Source organism: Mastomys coucha, unplaced genomic scaffold (assembly GCF_008632895.1).
Source record: "Mastomys coucha isolate ucsf_1 unplaced genomic scaffold, UCSF_Mcou_1 pScaffold16, whole genome shotgun sequence".
NCBI lineage: Eukaryota > Metazoa > Chordata > Mammalia > Rodentia > Muridae > Mastomys > Mastomys coucha.
The window spans coordinates 46,044,269-46,061,278 of record NW_022196898.1 but is presented as its reverse complement, the minus strand read 5'-3'; the positions used below and the strand labels follow the sequence as shown (position 1 = coordinate 46,061,278).

At 48.7% G+C, this 17,010-nt stretch overlaps 2 protein-coding genes across 2 annotated transcripts in view; one reads left to right on the top strand and one right to left on the bottom strand.

Annotated features, from left to right (window-relative positions):
- Phgdh (phosphoglycerate dehydrogenase) overlaps positions 1-6,390 on the top strand; it is a 30,802-nt gene extending 24,412 nt beyond the window's left edge. The window contains exons 9-12 of the mRNA XM_031374960.1: positions 3,282-3,414; positions 4,416-4,546; positions 5,121-5,358; positions 6,085-6,390. Coding sequence (XP_031230820.1) covers positions 3,282-3,414; positions 4,416-4,546; positions 5,121-5,358; positions 6,085-6,239 — 657 coding nt within the window. The 3' untranslated portion in view covers positions 6,240-6,390. The remainder of the gene's footprint in view (positions 1-3,281; positions 3,415-4,415; positions 4,547-5,120; positions 5,359-6,084) is intronic.
- A 3,614-nt stretch (positions 6,391-10,004) lies between these two features.
- Positions 10,005-17,010, bottom strand: part of Hmgcs2 (3-hydroxy-3-methylglutaryl-CoA synthase 2) — a 29,347-nt gene continuing 22,341 nt past the window's right edge. Inside the window, exons 7-10 of the mRNA XM_031374959.1 lie at positions 15,214-15,320; positions 14,156-14,281; positions 13,622-13,733; positions 10,005-11,827 (exon numbers count right to left, since the gene is read on the bottom strand). Coding sequence (XP_031230819.1) covers positions 13,627-13,733; positions 14,156-14,281; positions 15,214-15,320 — 340 coding nt within the window. The 3' untranslated portion in view covers positions 10,005-11,827; positions 13,622-13,626. The remainder of the gene's footprint in view (positions 11,828-13,621; positions 13,734-14,155; positions 14,282-15,213; positions 15,321-17,010) is intronic.

The following is a 17,010-nucleotide window of genomic DNA, read 5'->3' as shown; positions in this document are numbered from 1 at the left end:
GCTCTGAGCTGTTCCAGTGTAGCCTTGCTGGGAGTCTGGCTCTGAGCTGTTCTAGTGTAGCCTTGCTGCAGAGATTGTGACCCTTCCTGGGCTCAGCCACCAGAAAGAAAAGGCTCCTTTGTTGTCCACATGCTTTGGGAATGGGGAGGTGTTGCTAGGGTGATAGAGTGAGGCCGTGTGTGTGTGTGTGTGTGTGTGTGTGTGTGTGTGTGTGTGTGTAGGGGTGGGGGAGGCGGGTGTGTACTAGACATTCTTTGCATCATGTCCTCAGTCAGAACTCACCCCACTTTCTCGGTGAACCTTCCCCTGTTAGTTGCCCCCTTACTTAGTCTGGGGAATACCAGATTCCCTCACATTCCGGCCCCAGTCCTTCCTAGGGGCTTGCTACCTCCTTCAATGCTTTCTGAACCCTTGCAGCTCTGCCTCAGTTTTTTGCTACCCATGATTGTGTTGATTACTTTTGGTTTGGTTTGGTTTGGGTTTTTTTGTTTGTTTGTTCTGAGGCAGGGTCTCACTATGTAGCCCTGGCGTCAGACCCAAATCCCTCTACCTCCAGAGTGCTGGGATTAAAGGTGTGCCCTGTCACACTCACTGTCCACATCTTATACAATATGATGGGTCTATTATCTTGTTAAAGCTGAATTGTAAGTTCACTGAAGTCAGAAAAGCCGTCTTTTAAGTTTCTCTGCAGCCTATGTGAATGACCACCAAGCAAGTACTCTGCAAAATTCAGTGGATCCGACTCACAGCTTGGAAATAGTCACTGGTCGGGTTCAGTCAGCCCTCCTTCTTCCATTTAGATAGCTCAGTTCTCTGTCTTAGGACAGTTAGGATACCTTTTGGTCTGTGGTAATGAGGGGCCTCTTTGAGGGCCACATGTGGTATGAGAGCCTGCAGAGCCTGTGGTGACCGTATGGCATTGACCTGTCTGTCCTCTCTCTCCTCTGCACACTGTGTTGGCTCCTTGAGACCAGACCACATTTTCCTGTTCATCTGTCCTCCCAGTGAGTTTTTGGGCAGGAGACCTTGATGGGACTCCTAGCTGAGTTGTCCAACCAGAGAATGGAAGCCTAAATGAAACAGCCCCTCTCCTGTATCGGTAATGAACCCTGATAATGAACGTCCCCCATTTTGGGTAACCTGATAGAGCTTTTTCAAAGGCAGGCTTCTACACCCTCCCTGGGAAACCTGTGAGGTAGCCACCTGCCCTGGGGTGATGGTGAGATTCCCATGACTTCTTCACGAAAACTCGGTAGAGTGCAAAGACAGAGTGTTACCATCTTACATAAAATATGAAATTTCTAGGTCACAATAAACGTTAGCAAATCGAGCGAACCACCCCAAGCTACTAATAGCCTTTGGAAAGAGATGTTTTTGTTACAGGAGGACATCTCTCCCTAATCATTCTTGCATCTTCTCCAGTTCTCTGAGCAAGAGCATTAGGACAAGGCTGGTTTCCAGAGGCACAGGACTCTGCCAGGGCATCTTCCGATTTATTTCCAAGATGGACTACTGTGCATCCTTTTATTTCATGGACCCACAGTCAGCTAGCGCATCCCCAGACTGGGCTGTGTGGGCCCCACATACTGGACAAAAGTGAGATGTGCTGCAGTTTCTAAGCTAAGCACATCTGCTCTGAGTCCACCTCCTAGTCCTCTGCTTTTCCTTCCTTTGTCTCCTGTAGCTTTTAAAAGTAGCACTAAAGGCTTGTCTAGTGATATCTGAAAGCAATAATAGAAGCATTGGGTTTTTTTTTAAAAAAATTTATTTAATTTTATGTATTTGAGTACACTGTAGCTGTACAGATGGTTGTAAGCCATCATGTGGTGGCTGGGAATTGAATTCAGGACCTCTGCTCACTCTGGTCAACCCTGCTCTCTCCGGTCAGCCCCCATTGCTCTGGCCCAAAGATTTACTTATTATACATAAGTACATTGTAGCTGTCTTCAGACATGCCAGAAGAGGGCGTCAGTTCTCATTCCGGATGGTTGTGAGCCACCATGTGGTTGCTGGGATTTCATTCCGGATGGTTGTGAGCCACCATGTGGTTGCTGGGATTTGAACTCAGGACCTCTGAAAGAGCAGTCAGTGCTCTTACCCGCTGAGCCATCTCACCAGCCCCAGCATTGTTGTTTTTTTGTTTTGTTTCTCTCATCGCATAGCAGCTTATTTGAATTTCTTCATCAAGCCCAAGTTCTTGTTTGTTTGCCATTGGGGCAGGGGTTGGGCTTGTATTTAGAGACAGGGTTTTACTCTGATTCTACAGCTGGCCTGAGACACAGACAGAACCTCCTGCCTTGGCCTCCTTACTGCTCGAAATCACATGCAGGAGCCACCATACCCAGATTTAAAACCCAGGTTCCTAAGTAAATCCTTTTTGGATGGATTCTTTCTAAGTAGCCTCAAAGAAATTGTTAACACCTGACTTGGAGCCAGAGCATCTGCAAACACAAAAAGGAGTAAGAATTTTACCTCAGAACAAAGAAGCTCTGTTATTAGAGGTCCCCGGAAGGGGGAGGGAGGTATGTGCCTTGAGACTCTATACTTGGGATATACAGGGCCATTCTTCTTGGCCCTGGATACTCAATTTCCCAGCATGCCTCAGCATCTTGGCATTGGTGGATGTTTGAAGCATAATATAGTATATTCAGGCCTGCCTGGATGGGTTTATAAGTCATGGTAACTTGAGCATAGTGTTCAGTGACAAATGTGAACAGTCATTTAAAATAGTTGAAATAGAAAGTAAAATGAGCCAGATGTGGTGGCTCACTCTCACTCTTATAATCCTAGCACTCAGGAGTTAGGTAAAGCTAGTTTTGCTAGGCTAGACTATGGAGTGAGACCCACTCCCCACCCCCGCCCCGTCTCAAAACCAAATCAGAAAAAGCCAAATTAGATCACCATCCCCGAGAAGTGCCACTCTGCCTCCCCGCCTTCTGTGACTCCCATGTTTTACTATGCTGTCCAGACCCCTCTCTATCACACGAGAAGCCAACCTCCCCGAGGGGGTACCAGTACCAATGCTGCTCAGTGAAGGAAGCCAGGCTTCTTACGCCTGTTCTGGCCGTGTAGCATGGTTGAAGCTTTCTGCATCCCCATTGGGCTGTGCAGTACTTCTCACCTACAGGGACAAGGCCCTGTTCCCTGCCTGATGGTTGGTGGACATCATCATCCACCACCTTAGTTGCCTCTTCATGCCGAGCTGATTCTTGGCCACACAACACTGTTTCAGTTGTTCATTCGAGCAGGTGTGCCCTGATTTACTCCTCCTCTTTCTGCAGGTAAACGCTCAGGCCCTTACTAGTGCCTTCTCTCCACACACCAAACCTTGGATTGGTCTGGCAGAAGCATTGGGCACGTTGATGCATGCCTGGGCTGGCTCCCCGAAAGGGACCATCCAGGTGGTTACACAAGGTGAGCCTAGGTCTGGTCAGGTCCACAGGATGAGCCAGAGGCACTGCCTAGAGACAGGGAAGTGGGATGTGGACTTATCTCTGCTGGGTGTATCCAATGCTCACTGCAAATCTAGTGGCAGATTCAGGGGGCTTGGGTCCTGCTCTGGGTGTAGCTCACCCACTATGGAGGTGGACAAAGGAAGTGTATAAGTGGAATACAAGTTCCCTGGGAAAACTTATTTAATTGTCAGAGATAACATTTATGCAATGTTTTTAGCATACACATATTTCCCATGCAAGAGATGGAATATGTAGAGAGAATCTAAATTAGCCAGCAAAATTGTTTGGGTCTGATTCTGACCTGTAGTTACATGCAACTCTGCTTTCTTGGTATTGGGTCTACAATTCTGCAGATGGGGTCAGGTGGTCCCTTCATCCTATACAGAGCTATCTCTCCACCCCCTACTCCCAACCCCACCCCCCATCGCCTGTTTGGCATCCGACACATGGGGAGAAAATGTGAAGTTGGACAGGACAGGTAAAGCCCAAACACTGGCATTACCAGAGACAGGCAGAGCCAGGGGCTGCCATGTCCACTGGCCTGAGTATCCAGGCCCTGAGGAAGCATGCCAGGGGGGCTGTGGGCATGCAGTTACTTCAGTGGAAACCTATCTGCGTGTTTGCAGGGGTCTTGAGTTCCGGCCACTCGTGGCATCACACAGTTTCCCAAGTATCTTCCAGGAAGACAGGCAGGCCATGGTGGCCAGTTGAGTTGGTCTGCGTTTTGGAGGGGAGTTTCTCCAATTGGTTAAAGCTTCCTAGGTTTCTGGGCCTGGACCCAGATCTGTCCCAGCTGGCTCTCAGCACTTGAAAGCAGCCACAGTGCCCAGTGCAGCGTGCAGTTGGGGTTCCCAGGGCAACAAGGGCCTAGTCACTGAGAGTTAAGTGCCCGTGGCTCCCTGCCCCCTCCTGTGGTACCCAGTGAACAAAGATCTTCAGGGCAGCTCTCTGTGTCCCCAGGAACATCTCTGAAGAATGCCGGGACCTGCCTGAGCCCTGCAGTCATTGTTGGCCTTCTGAGAGAAGCATCGAAGCAGGCAGACGTGAACTTGGTGAACGCTAAGCTACTGGTGAAAGAGGCTGGCCTCAATGTGCGCCCCCCATCTTTGCTCTGAGCACTGCTCTGCCACCCCTCTTTTTTTTAATTTTTTTTTGAGACATTCTCACAGAACCCAGGTTGTCCTTGCACTCCCAGTCCTCCTGCTACTAACTCCCCCAGTGCCAGGATTATAGGCATGTGACCCGAGCCTCGCTCCATTCACTCGGGTTTGCTTCTTGCCATCCTCCCTGCCTACTGATGTGCTAGTCTTAATCCCTTCATCTGGAAAGGGAAAGAGCATATGTCTGGGCATTTCGGAGTGAGCTTATACTCATAAACATATTGTATGAATAGTGCAAAAATGTTCTGAATGGGGGGGTGTCCTCCCTTATGGGGCATATTGACTGTCCCAAGAAGCTAATGTCTGGGGGCATAATGCTCATGCCATTTGTCCCTAGCCCCAAATCACTGAACTGGTGAACCAGGCTAGATCACACACACACACACACACACACGCACACACACACACACACACACACGCACACACACACACACACACACACACACACAGGTGACTAGGCTGAAGGGAGAGAGAGTTCAGTTGTGTCTCTGCCTTCTCTCTGCAGGTCACCACATCCCACAGCCCTGGGGTCCCAGGGGAGCAGGGCAGTGGGGAATGTCTCCTGACTGTGGCCCTGGCAGGTGCTCCTTACCAAGCTGTGGGCTTGGTCCAGGGCACCACACCAATGCTGCAGGTGCTCAACGGAGCTGTCTTTAGGCCAGAGGTGCCACTACGCAGGGGCCAACCGCTGCTCATGTTCCGGGCTCAGCCCTCCGACCCTGTAATGCTGCCCACTATGATTGGTGAGAAGGCTTCTGAAGTAGAAATGCAGGGGGTTGGGGCGGGAGCGGAGGCTGGGGATGTCTTCCCTGGAATTGGGCCTTGGTGAGATGCTTCCTTTGGGCCTTTTTCTGCCTCAGGCATGTCTATATATTCCTCACAGAGGGTTTCTGAACTGTTTCTACAACATTAGGAAGAAATGACTGAGGCAGGGAAAGAGGCTTAGCTGAGATCACAGCAGCATGGGCAGAGGTGGGCAGAGTTCCCATTATCCTCAGCCTTTCCCCGCACACTGTATCCCCTTCATGGAGCTTCCTTCATGGACTTCCTATAGGTCCTAGTGGCCAGCTTAGCCACAGCAGTGTGTCAGAGCACCTCTTCTGGGGTGTGGTCCCAGTCTCCCCTGGGGCCTGGGCTGCTGAGGGTTCTGGGTCTTGGCAGAGGGTGTGTCCCCAGACTTTGGCGGGGGGGGGGGGGAGAGGGGGGCGTCTTATCCCGCCATCTTTGTTCGCTGCCCAGAGGGAGGTTCTCTGCTTTTCGTGCTTTCCTCTCTCCACCTCACCTGATGCTCACTGATGGCACTGAGGAGAGTCTGTAACGGAGGAAAGTCACCTGTCTTGCCATTTAAGCTCCATCCCCCTCCGGCCCCTCCCTCCTCCATGGAAGCCTGACTTCTCCGTGCTCCGGACCCTGCCCTCTCACCCCTTTCCTCAAGCACCATGCTAACCAGGGCTTTCCTCTCCTTCCAGGCCTCCTGGCAGAGGCGGGTGTACAGCTGCTGTCCTACCAAACCTCCAAGGTATCTGATGGAGAGACCTGGCACGTCATGGGCCTCTCCTCCCTGCTGCCCAGCCTGGAAGCATGGAAGCAGCATGTATCCGAGGCTTTCCAGTTCTGCTTCTGACCCTGGAGCTCAGCGGTCCCAGCGCCTCAGGCTCTTCTGAAGAACCCTCCCCCACTCCCCCCACCCCCGCTCACTGTGACCTATAGGGAGAGGGGATAGCAGAACCAGGGCATCTGCCTGAACTAATATCTAGTAAAGAATCTTAACTCCACCTGGTGTCTGTGTGGTTATTATCCTGAAAAGCCAGCAGAGGGCGCCCACGGGCTGCCTCTAGGTTTTGGCAGCTGACCAGCAGGGTATGTAGAGGAAGGTTGGGGTTAGAATACCTCAGCTTGTGGGGGGCCCTGAAGATAGCCCCTCCCTTCTGTTCTAAGGTTATCTAGAGGAGTTTCCACAGAAACGCCGCTAGTATTTCAGAACTCTTTCCTGTTAGGAGTGCACACTTAAGAGTAAAGCCTGGCACAGTGTAGGCCGGACCCTGGCTGGTGCTTTGCATTCAGAGAATTCAAAGATGGCCTTCCTCTACCAGAAGTCTTCTGGATGTGGCTAAATACGCAGGGCATATGCTGCAGCAGTGTAGAGGCTCTGGGTCTGGGGAGGAAGTAATTCGAGCAGACGACGGATATTGATGTTCCTAAGAAGTCAGTCACTTTGGACAGACTTTGCAAAGTGAGGAACAATGTTGACTTGGCAGCTGCGCACTGCAAGCTTAGCGTGAGTTGGACAGTGTTTTACACGACTTCCACCGAAGGTGGCAGAATGAACTCCATCTGAACGGCCAATGGTTGAGAGCTTTTGGCCCCCAGGAGTAGGGACAATTTCACTTCCAGCTTGCCTGCTGCGTCAAGCCACAGCGTCCACTTCTTGCAAGCACTGAACCCCAGCAAAGGCCTGCTGCCGTCTCAGCTGATCCTGGCCTTGCTGTAGCAGACCTTGAAAGCAATAGGCCTAGCCAGAGCAGAGGGTCTGACCTGGAACACAGTGGTCTGTCCTTGAGCGATGCTGGCTCTTCCATAAGAGGGATTGTTGAAAATATCTACACTTGATTGAGGGTTTCTACCCTGCCTTGAAGCATTCAGTTCCCAGATAAAAGACACAACTTTTATTATTTACAATAATCCTATATCAGCACTAGAACTGGGCAGATTATCTAATCTCAATACTATTAGAATCTACTTTCCTGTCGATAACTCTGAGTTATTACTATGTTTCATCTGGGCTTCTCTTAACTCCAATTGGCCAGCCCTCATGGCCATACTTTCTTGGCCTTTAACCCGTGACATCTTCCTACTCCCCACCTTTTCCCTTCTCTCCTCGTGGTCCCCTCTGGCCCCAAGCCCAGGAACCCAAGACCCCACCAATCTCTTCTGCCCAGCTATTGACTCTAGACATCGCCAATCAGGGAGAGCTTTTGGGGCAAGGCTACATGACAAGGCCTTGCATTGTAAATAAGAGGGTGGCAGTGTAAATAGAATGTGTGAGCACACTGGCTTCTCAGAGCGAGCAGGCAAGCCCCCTGCATACTCTCCAATGAGGTCCAGCATCTGCTTGCTGGGGATCCTGATAATGCACCACCCATTTTCATCTGGGAAAGAAGTTGCATTGTGCTCATGTGACCTCTGCTGAGGTCACACCTATAGTTGGAAAACAGGCCAGGGTGCATGATGTGTATTGTTAAACATTCAGGTAAAAAGTGACTTCCATTTTCCCACAAAGCACAGTGCATGCTAAGGTGCTCAGGACAATTCTAGAAGCTCCACACTGCCCTGACTTGGAAATGCTTTCACAGTCTAGGGTCATACGGGAGAGTATGGGGGCGTTTCTTTGCAGTAGTAGCCCTTGGCCAATCATATAACCTCCCACAAACCGAAAAAGCAAAATTGACTGGACCCCTCCCCCCAACATTGGAAGATGTCAAACCTAAGGTACCACCCACTCTAAGGAATGCTCTCCAGTTAGCTGCACTTGATCTAGAATTAGTTTTTATGAATGAATAATGACTTGCTTTCAAAGAATTCAAAGTGGACACCTGCACCTGCCGAGGTCCAGCCTCAGCGTGAGGAGGGTCCTGAGAAAGGTGGGAATGGGGACGGCACTGATTCAAGAATGACTCGGAGTCAGAGCAGATGCAAACTGCTAGCTCACATACTCTCTCTGTTCCCTGACGGGTCTCGGTATTCTTTATTCTTCAACTTCAGCTTAAGCTTAATCTTAATAACTAGAGAGACCAAACATAGTCTTTTATTTACTAAGGCTACACCATCCGGGCTTTGATCATTGTTAATGATTATCAAGAATTCTTAGATTTACATAAACTCTATGAGTCTGGATCAATAGTCCCCGTCCCCAGTCCTAAGAGCAGAATGGAGCACAAAGCAACAGCACGTTTCCTTATGGGTCCACACAGCCCGTTCTTCACAGGTAGCTGGGCAGAGCCCTTCCAGTTTTCTGTACAGAAGACAAGCAGTCTTTAGTAACTGCTTCCACGTAAGAATAGAAAAATAACAAACTACAAAATTTAAAATGATTCCTTACAAAGTTTTGAATCTATGTAAATAAAACAGTTAGCTCTCCAGGCACTGTTATCTCCAGTTCTTCAATCAGCTAGAAAAACAGAGTACTGACTTTCTACATGCTTCTACATCATCTTTTAATTCTCTAATCTTCATTTCCTTCTCCCAGCAATTCCATAGCCTCATGTACTCTCTTTCTAATACTATTTACTCCTAAATCATATACAAATTCCTATCTTTTGTATCCATGCCTTTCCTCCTGAGATCACTCTAACTCTCTATCCTTTATGTCCCCAAGTTCATCCTGGATAATCAGTACAGCAGTCATTGAACCAGAGGGTACATGTGTCTCCTCAAGACTCCAAATTCAAGGCCAAGTCTGGCAATGAGCTATGTCTATGAAGGACCATGCAGGCTTTTATGGCCCTTGTGGTTATGTTGTCTAGATCCTTTCCATGGCCCTAAAGGCCACGTGGAGGGCCTGTTCCTCTTGCTCCACAGTCTCATAACCACCTCCTTTCCTCATTCCCAAGAACTGCATCTGTCTCATTTACTAGGCTGTGATTAGCTCTGAGAAATAGGGAGAAGAATATTCCCCAGAAAGAAAGATTGAAAGTAGAGCAGTCAAGACAGCAGATCAACTGTGGGGCAACAGCGACCATCAGCACTTGTTGGTCATGGGATCTATGGCCTGGCGATGCTCCAGGGGCAGGAACACCTCTCCTTGTGCAACCATGCCAGACTCGGCACCCACAGTCTTGTAGGCATGGCTAAACACTGTAAAGATTCTCCTGGGTCTAGGGAAGAAGTCATTTGAGCAGAAGATGCTGGTGTCTGGGGAATCACTTTGGGTAGACTTTGTGAAGTGAAGAAAGGTGTTTGCCCTCAATCAGTGTCATTTGTAATAGTCTACCTTGTGGCATCCATTCCCTGTAAATTTTAGAGTGGAATTTCACTCTCAGGTATATAGACTGTGAGTCAGGACAATGTTGGAATGGCATTATAGAACTGGCCTTAAATGCTAACTCCTGGACAGTCAGTTTGAATGAAGAGTATCCCAGAGTGGCTAAAGGAGGACCTCCTCAGGCCTTATATAAAGGTTGATGAGGAAAAGAACAAGCGACCTGTGTGTGTGTGTGTGTATGTGTGTGTGTGTGTGTGTGTGTGTGTGTGTGTGTGTGTGTGTGTGTGATGGTGTGGAGTGGGTGGATAATGGTGGCCAGTGTGTTCTGCTTGTAAGCTGAGGTTGACCCCTCAGCTTCTGTGAGTTCACAGCAATCATTCACTTGACCAGCACCTTGACACAATTTTAAAATGCATTTTATTGAGGGATAGAACATATTCATGCCAAAGTGCACAAGCGGCTGAACTTGATTTCTTATAGTATGAACGGTGACCCCAAGTTTGGTAACAAGAGGACACTTGCAGGCACTGGTTCTCTCTTATCATGTGGGTCCCAGGGGTGGAACTCAGGTTGTCAAGATCAGTAGCAGGTGCCTTCCTTAACTCACTGAGCATCTTCCCAGCACCATAGTGTTATTTTGAGATCATCTCTAGTTGAATCCATGACTCCTGGTAGAGCAAGACCAGGGCCCAACAATGGGACACAAAGAAGGGTCCTACCAAGACCCTGCAGAGAGTTCTTCACGGGTTCTGTGTCCCTGTCTTGAGCCAGGGGAACACTGGCTTCTCTTTCATGAAGACAGACACCACTGCAGTGACCTAAGAAGGGAGCATGGTCCTGCAAGAAATTCTGGAAAGATCCAGGGCCTCATGCACATGTGCATGCTGAGGAGGGGTTGGCGCTGGATTAGCTGCTCAACCTGGGCCTTGCTCGGGTCTACTAGTGGAGGTGGGACATGGCTGTCACCTCGTTTCATGTGTGTGTCTGAGGCTCTTCAGCCAGCTGTCTTCCCTGAAGGTTCAACAGAACCTCTTTCCAGAGCTTTTTCTAAAAGAAGGACCAGAACCCCTTGTCCTTCCTATCCGTCCCCTGCCCTCCTTCCTCCCCTTTTCTTGTGTTCAACTCTCATGTTCCTAAACCATTGCTGTTTTATGAGGACCCTGGAAAAGCTGTGTTCTCTTTACCTGAAATAGAGAGTATTCTACTTCTGCCTCATCCCTTTTGGGTTTGTTGTTTCTGTTGTTGTTCTTCAGGACAGTTTCTCGTTATAGCCTTGGTTGTCCTGGAACTTGCTCTATAGCCCAGGTTGGCCTCAAGTTCACAGGTATCAGCTTGTCTCTGTCTTCCAAGTGCTGTGATTAAAGGTGTGTGTGCCACTACCACCACCTTTTGTTTTGGTAAGGTCTCCTAGCATAACCCAGGTTGGCCTTGAACTCAGCCCTGCCTCAGTTTCCCAAGTGCTGAGATTTCAGATGTGCATGATCATACCTGGCCAACCTTATGGATTTTGCTTTACATTTAGTCTAGGGAGTACTGACCACCTATGCCAAGGGGTTGGGGTGGGGGAGCATCAATCTACTGAGCACCTATTGGCCCGGTCTGGATATGATGTCTGTAGGACAGAGAAGCAAGCAGTGGGGTGCTCTGTGCCACTGTCTTTATTTGCCTTGTATCTGCCACAGTCCTAGGTAGAACTGGCCAGAATTGTGGAGAATTAATGGGTTGGTGAGGTGAGTGTCCAGCCCTCTGAGTAGGTCTTGCCTTCTAGAAAATACAAGTCATTTCTTCTCTCGTTTTTAATTGCTGTATATTATTTTAGAACAAGATACAAAATTTAGAAATTCTCAAGAAACTTTAAGAAAGGAGCATAAACTATAGTAGCCCAGAGTCAGATAATAAGCTGTAACGAATGGCTGGTCTGCCTGGCTATGGGGAAAGAGCCGCATCCCTGCAGGTCAGCGACTCCCCATTCTTTCATCTCACTCTTCACAGGGGAGCTCTGGTCCACAGCAGCGTGAGCCTATGGTGCTGATTTCTGTCAGGGAGAGTCACCCAGGGTTCACAGAGGGAAGCCCTTCACCATAGAGCAGATCCTATGGGGCTACTGTGTATTACTGTGTATACTGTGTATAGTATCCACACACTATTACGACTGTGGGTGGAATTTTAAGCAGACGCTGTTTGGGTAGCAGCTCTGCTCACATTCTTTCCCGGGGAATTGTTGCATGGATCTGTAGAGAGGAGAAACAGATTCAGTCATCCCTTGCCCTGGGGTTCCCCAGCCCCCAGGTCTTACTCCTTGCAGGAGGAGGCATAGCTATGCATATAACACACACACGCACACGCACATGCACACAAGCACACATGCACGCGCACGCGCACACACACACACACACACACACACACACCCCACATTCTATGAGATCCTGGTACCCTCGCTGCCTGCCCAGCTCCAAGCCTAGGGAACCTATTATCCAGTGTTACAGAAGCCAAGGCTGGGAGGGAGACAGGCAAGCAGGACCCTGTCACATGCTCTGCTTGTGATGAGAGAGCAGGGTGGGCTTGCTGAACAGTGGCTCCATAGACTACTGTATAGACATAAACTAAACACTCCATGTCACCTTCAGCCTTGGTGCTCTCGATTCAATGAGAACAGCTCAGGAGCCCTGTTCCCGCTTTCTGGCGTGATGCCGTCCGGCTCTTAGGAAACAAAGGGCTGAAACTGGAAATCATCTTTCAAAAATCTAATTTTTTTCTCTTGTCTGCTTTTTGTTTGTTTGGTTTGGTTTGGTTGGTTTGTTTATTTATTTGTTCTTGTTAAGACAAGGTCTCCTGTACTCCTGGCTAGTCTAGAACTCACTATGTAACCCAGGCTGGCCTCAAATGTGATTCTCCTGCCCCAGCTTTCTAATTGTTGTGAATATAGGTATGAGCTATTATCTCTCTGCACCGTGTGACTCACCTAGCTCGATGGATTTAAAGGCCCCGCTGCTTTGCCCCTAACCTACCCCTAAGAACCATACTTCAAGCAAGTCTCCTTGGTAGCCCACTGACCTGGACTCTCACCCTCATCCCGCATTTTTGGCTGGTCAACTCTCATTGCTTTGCCTTATCCCTAACACTGGCTCCTGCACTTGAGCATCCTCACAAAGAGGGCCAGGTAGCTGAGACTGTTCCATTGGCTGGGGACCATGGTTAGCACCCCGTCTTGTACTCGGCCTGTGCCTCTCCTTTGTTTGTGGGCATCTCTCCTTCCTTTCCTTGCCCTGTCTCGGCTATACCTTTTTCACCTTCCTCATTCATTTAGCATGGGGACTCTACTGAGATTTGGGGACTGTAAAAGAAATTGCTCCCTGCACTTCCCTCGTGCTTATCTACTGGGCAGATGTGCCACAACAGACATCCGCATTCAGGAATTACAAACTTGCACTTCTGAACCCTTGACTTTCCTTAAAGAAGTGCTGTAAGGAATCCTTCCATGCCTTCTCCCCTCCCCTCCCAAGTTCTCTTCTTCTCTCCCTACCCTCATCCTGACTAATTTCCCAAGCTTCACTGCCTCTCCCCAAGAGGAATTTTGTGACAGGAGAACTGTCACATGGCCACTGCCCACCTTAAAGCTCCCTCCAACCCAGGCCCTCAAACCACCCAGCACCCTTAGGAATCTCTGCCCAGCTCCAAAGTGCACAGCCCCGAAACTATTGGTCTTTGTCACCAAGCTCATTGTTTTGGAACAATGTGCCACAGTTTCTGCCGCCCTGCTTTCTCTTGTGGGTTCAGATTTAGCTTCCCTCAAGCTTCTAGGGGACTTAAAGACACAAAGAAGTCTGACTTTCACCGTCCAGATCTCTAAGACAGAGACTCTCTCCCACTTGGGCTCTGGAGTGCTCATAGTTTGCAACGCCCCCATGAGCACTTTCTAAGCTATGGCCTCATCTGATGTGATTAAAGACTCAGAACTGCATCCGCTACTCAGAGGAAGTGACCAGGCCTTTGTAACCCTAACCCAACCCTACAAACGCCCTCACCTCCATTAGACGGGACACCGGGCATACTTCCTGCGATGCATCTCATCCACTCGTTCAAGGTACCAAGTACCTGGGAAGAGGTTGCTTGTGTCTCCAGGTGGAGAGAAGTTCACTGCGGGGCAAGAAAAAAAAAAGCAGCACTTACCAAAGAAGGATATGGGCGTGCACGGAAGAACAAGGTAATAAGAATGCCTACAGACTCAAGTAAAGCACTTCAGCTACATCGCCTGGGACTGTAAATCACCTGCAATATACTGTACAGGACCATATAGAAGGACCAGAGGAGCTGGCATCTTGGGTCTGGTACTTGAGGCCTGCCCGACGGCTAGAACTTGTACTGTATGAGGGACTATGGCGATAGCTCAGTTGGTCAAGCCCTTGTCTCATAAGCATTTCTCTCAATCTCATCTCACAACAATTGTGACCCTGGCCCATTACATTCTGGTTGTCTGATGAGCCCCTGGCTCCAAGGTACAGGCATGAAGTCCAGGGTAAATTGCTTTCTTCTCTCTTCCTGTCCCCTCCTTTTCTTACCCTTGTGGTAAAATTGCTCTCTCTGATTCATTATTTCTGTGAATTCTTCAGGGGACATGCGTCTCCGGGAGTCTAGACGTTTGGGCAGATCTGACACACTAGACACCAGCTTCTCCAGAGGGGATCCTGGGAGGCAAAAGCAAGATCGTTACGCCTTCCTGTGGTCATTATCACTGGGGTTAATAGGCAGTCGGGGTCTGGAGGCTGACCCCACGTGGTCCTTAGATCATAGTAGTCATTACAACAGTCAACAGGTACTTACTGGATAGCTCAGATCCATCAGCTTCTCTTTAGGCAGCTGAGCCAGACTATGACCTCTGACCTCTTCTAACTGATTTCTTTGTATCTGTCTACCTTTGCCACAGCTGAGGAAGTGTTCACACCTCATGCAGTGGCATTTGGGCTCTGCTTTCCCCCACCCTTCCCTATGGCCAGCGGATCCCGAGAGGAGAAAGTGGAAGGCAGGAAGGCAGTGGGTAATGGAGACCTCAGGTGATGGGTAAGTGCTTTAAGAAAGGAGGCAGGCTTCGCTGAACAGTTTGTTTAACGAGGGGGGGAACAAAAGCTATTTAAACCTTTGGGGGCATGCGTAGAGGTTTTTCGGTACATCATTGGCCAGGGCTAAGGTGCTAGGAATGCCTTATTTGCATGAAGAGGAATTCCAGCTGCTTGCTAGACATGACTTTATAAGGAGAAGGGGAGTTTAACCCAGCAGCAACTACGTGACCTCCTCTGGTGGGGGAAAGGTGGGGGCTCAGGACTATGTGCTCTGGGACATGCAGGGACATGCAGGCCTGGGTCAGGGAAGGGAGTGGTCCTCACTCCTACCGCTCTTGAAGCAAGGTTTCTGGGGTTGGACACAACTTGATCCCACTCTTGCTCTGTACCAGCTTCTCCTGGTTCTGCCGTACCCTGGCCCCACAATGCAGGGGTTTTCTTTGCTCGTATTCACAATTTAGTTCTGTCAAGGCAGCTACCTCAGCCAAGATGAAGCACAAGGTAGCTTCTTTCACCAAATGACCCTTGTTCAGGAGTACCTGATATGAGAGGAGACTCACCTGGGGAAGCATCTTTGGACACTCGAAATGAAAAGAAACTTGCTGCTAAGCCTGAGCCGTAGGAGAAGGCTCCAATCCTGGAGCCAGCCAGTTCTTGGGCAGAGTGGCTGCCGGTGGGGGAGAAAAGCCACGTCAGCGTTGTATTCTGTATTTCTGGTAAAGCTCCTACGTGATAGTCTAATCTCACCCCTGTCCACCTTATGCAACTAGAAATGTGCCTCATGCACTCTTCACAAACAGGGACCTTTGGTAGAATTCAAAGATAGGTGGAATCCAGATACGGGAGCAGAAGTAAGAAGTTCTGCCAAAGGGAGAGCAGACACAGCTCAAATCATGAAGGCAGAACTGTGAGGGAAGATGCTTCTAGGTGTAGTCAGGAGGTTAAACCAGTGGACTCGCCCCCAGGGCTCCCAAGCTACTACATTGGTTCAGCTTTCGTGTGCTGCATACCTTCGAGTGAGCATATGCGTGTGCATGTGAAGTACCTATGTAGCCCAGGCTGGCCTTGAATTCTGCAGTCCCTCTACCTCAGCCACCATAGTTCTGGGATTGCAGGCATTTGCCTGACACCCATACCTTTGACTCAAATTTCTGAGCATTCCCTCCCTCAGTAATTTGACCAAGTTCACCTATACGTGTCTTTTCTATATAATATGCAGTATTTCCTTATACGCGTCACAAAACAGGAGAAGCAGTCAAAGTAATAGCAGTTGAGCATTTTTCTGAGCACTATAATTTAAGGCAATTTTCATGGAGACCTGCCATAGTTAATTATTCTCTGTACTCTGACCAGTAGTTAATCTCTATATTGATCGCTATCCACTGGGGGAACAAGCTTCTCTGGTCAGGGGTGGGCTTTACTAACCCATGAGTATAAGGATAGATATTTAGAAGGCAGTTTGATACTGTGTCTACTTAGCAAAGTTAACAGTAGTTTGTCAGTTTGTCCTCTAGAGCCTATGACCTACCCACCCATTTGTCCTTGGGCGGGTTTACAATATCAGGCATTAATTCCCTTCTATAGAGCTGGCCTAGATCCAATTAGAAAGATGTGGTCACTCTGATAACATTTGTGTCACTGTTGCACAGGCACTCAAGGCATAGATGAGACCATGCCTATATCACACACACACACATTCAATGCATAGATGAGACTACATCTACATCACACACACATACCCAATGCATAGATGAGGCCAGATCTATATCACATACATACACCCAATGCATAGATGAGACTACATCTATATAACACACACACACCCAATGCATAGATGAGACTACATCTATATAACACACACATACCCAATGCATAGATGAGACTACATTTATATCACACACACACACAATGTATAGATGAGACTACATCTATATCACACACATACACCCAATGCATAGATGAAACTGCATCTATATAACACACATATCCAAAGTTCAGGGAACATTACAGAAGAGAGGGAAGAAAGACTGTAAGATTCAGAAATCAGGTGGGCTGCTGCAAAATAGCATCTCCTGGACATGGTCTTTGTGCTCATGAACTCCCAGCCGGATGGTTCCCTGCATAAGGTCAAGCCAGTCAACATTCCCAAATGGGTAGAGAAAAGGCTTCTGATGCCTCACCCGTAAGTGGGAAGCTGTTTGTAGTTGATGGCTGCAGAAGGAGGGGAGCCAGTTTTCTTTAGGGGTGTGGCCCATGGTAGGTTGCTCTGTTCCAGTCAATATCCCTATACTCTTGTGATATAGGAAGTACTAATTGGTATCATGGGTTATTAAGAAGAAGAAAAAGAATAAGAGGAG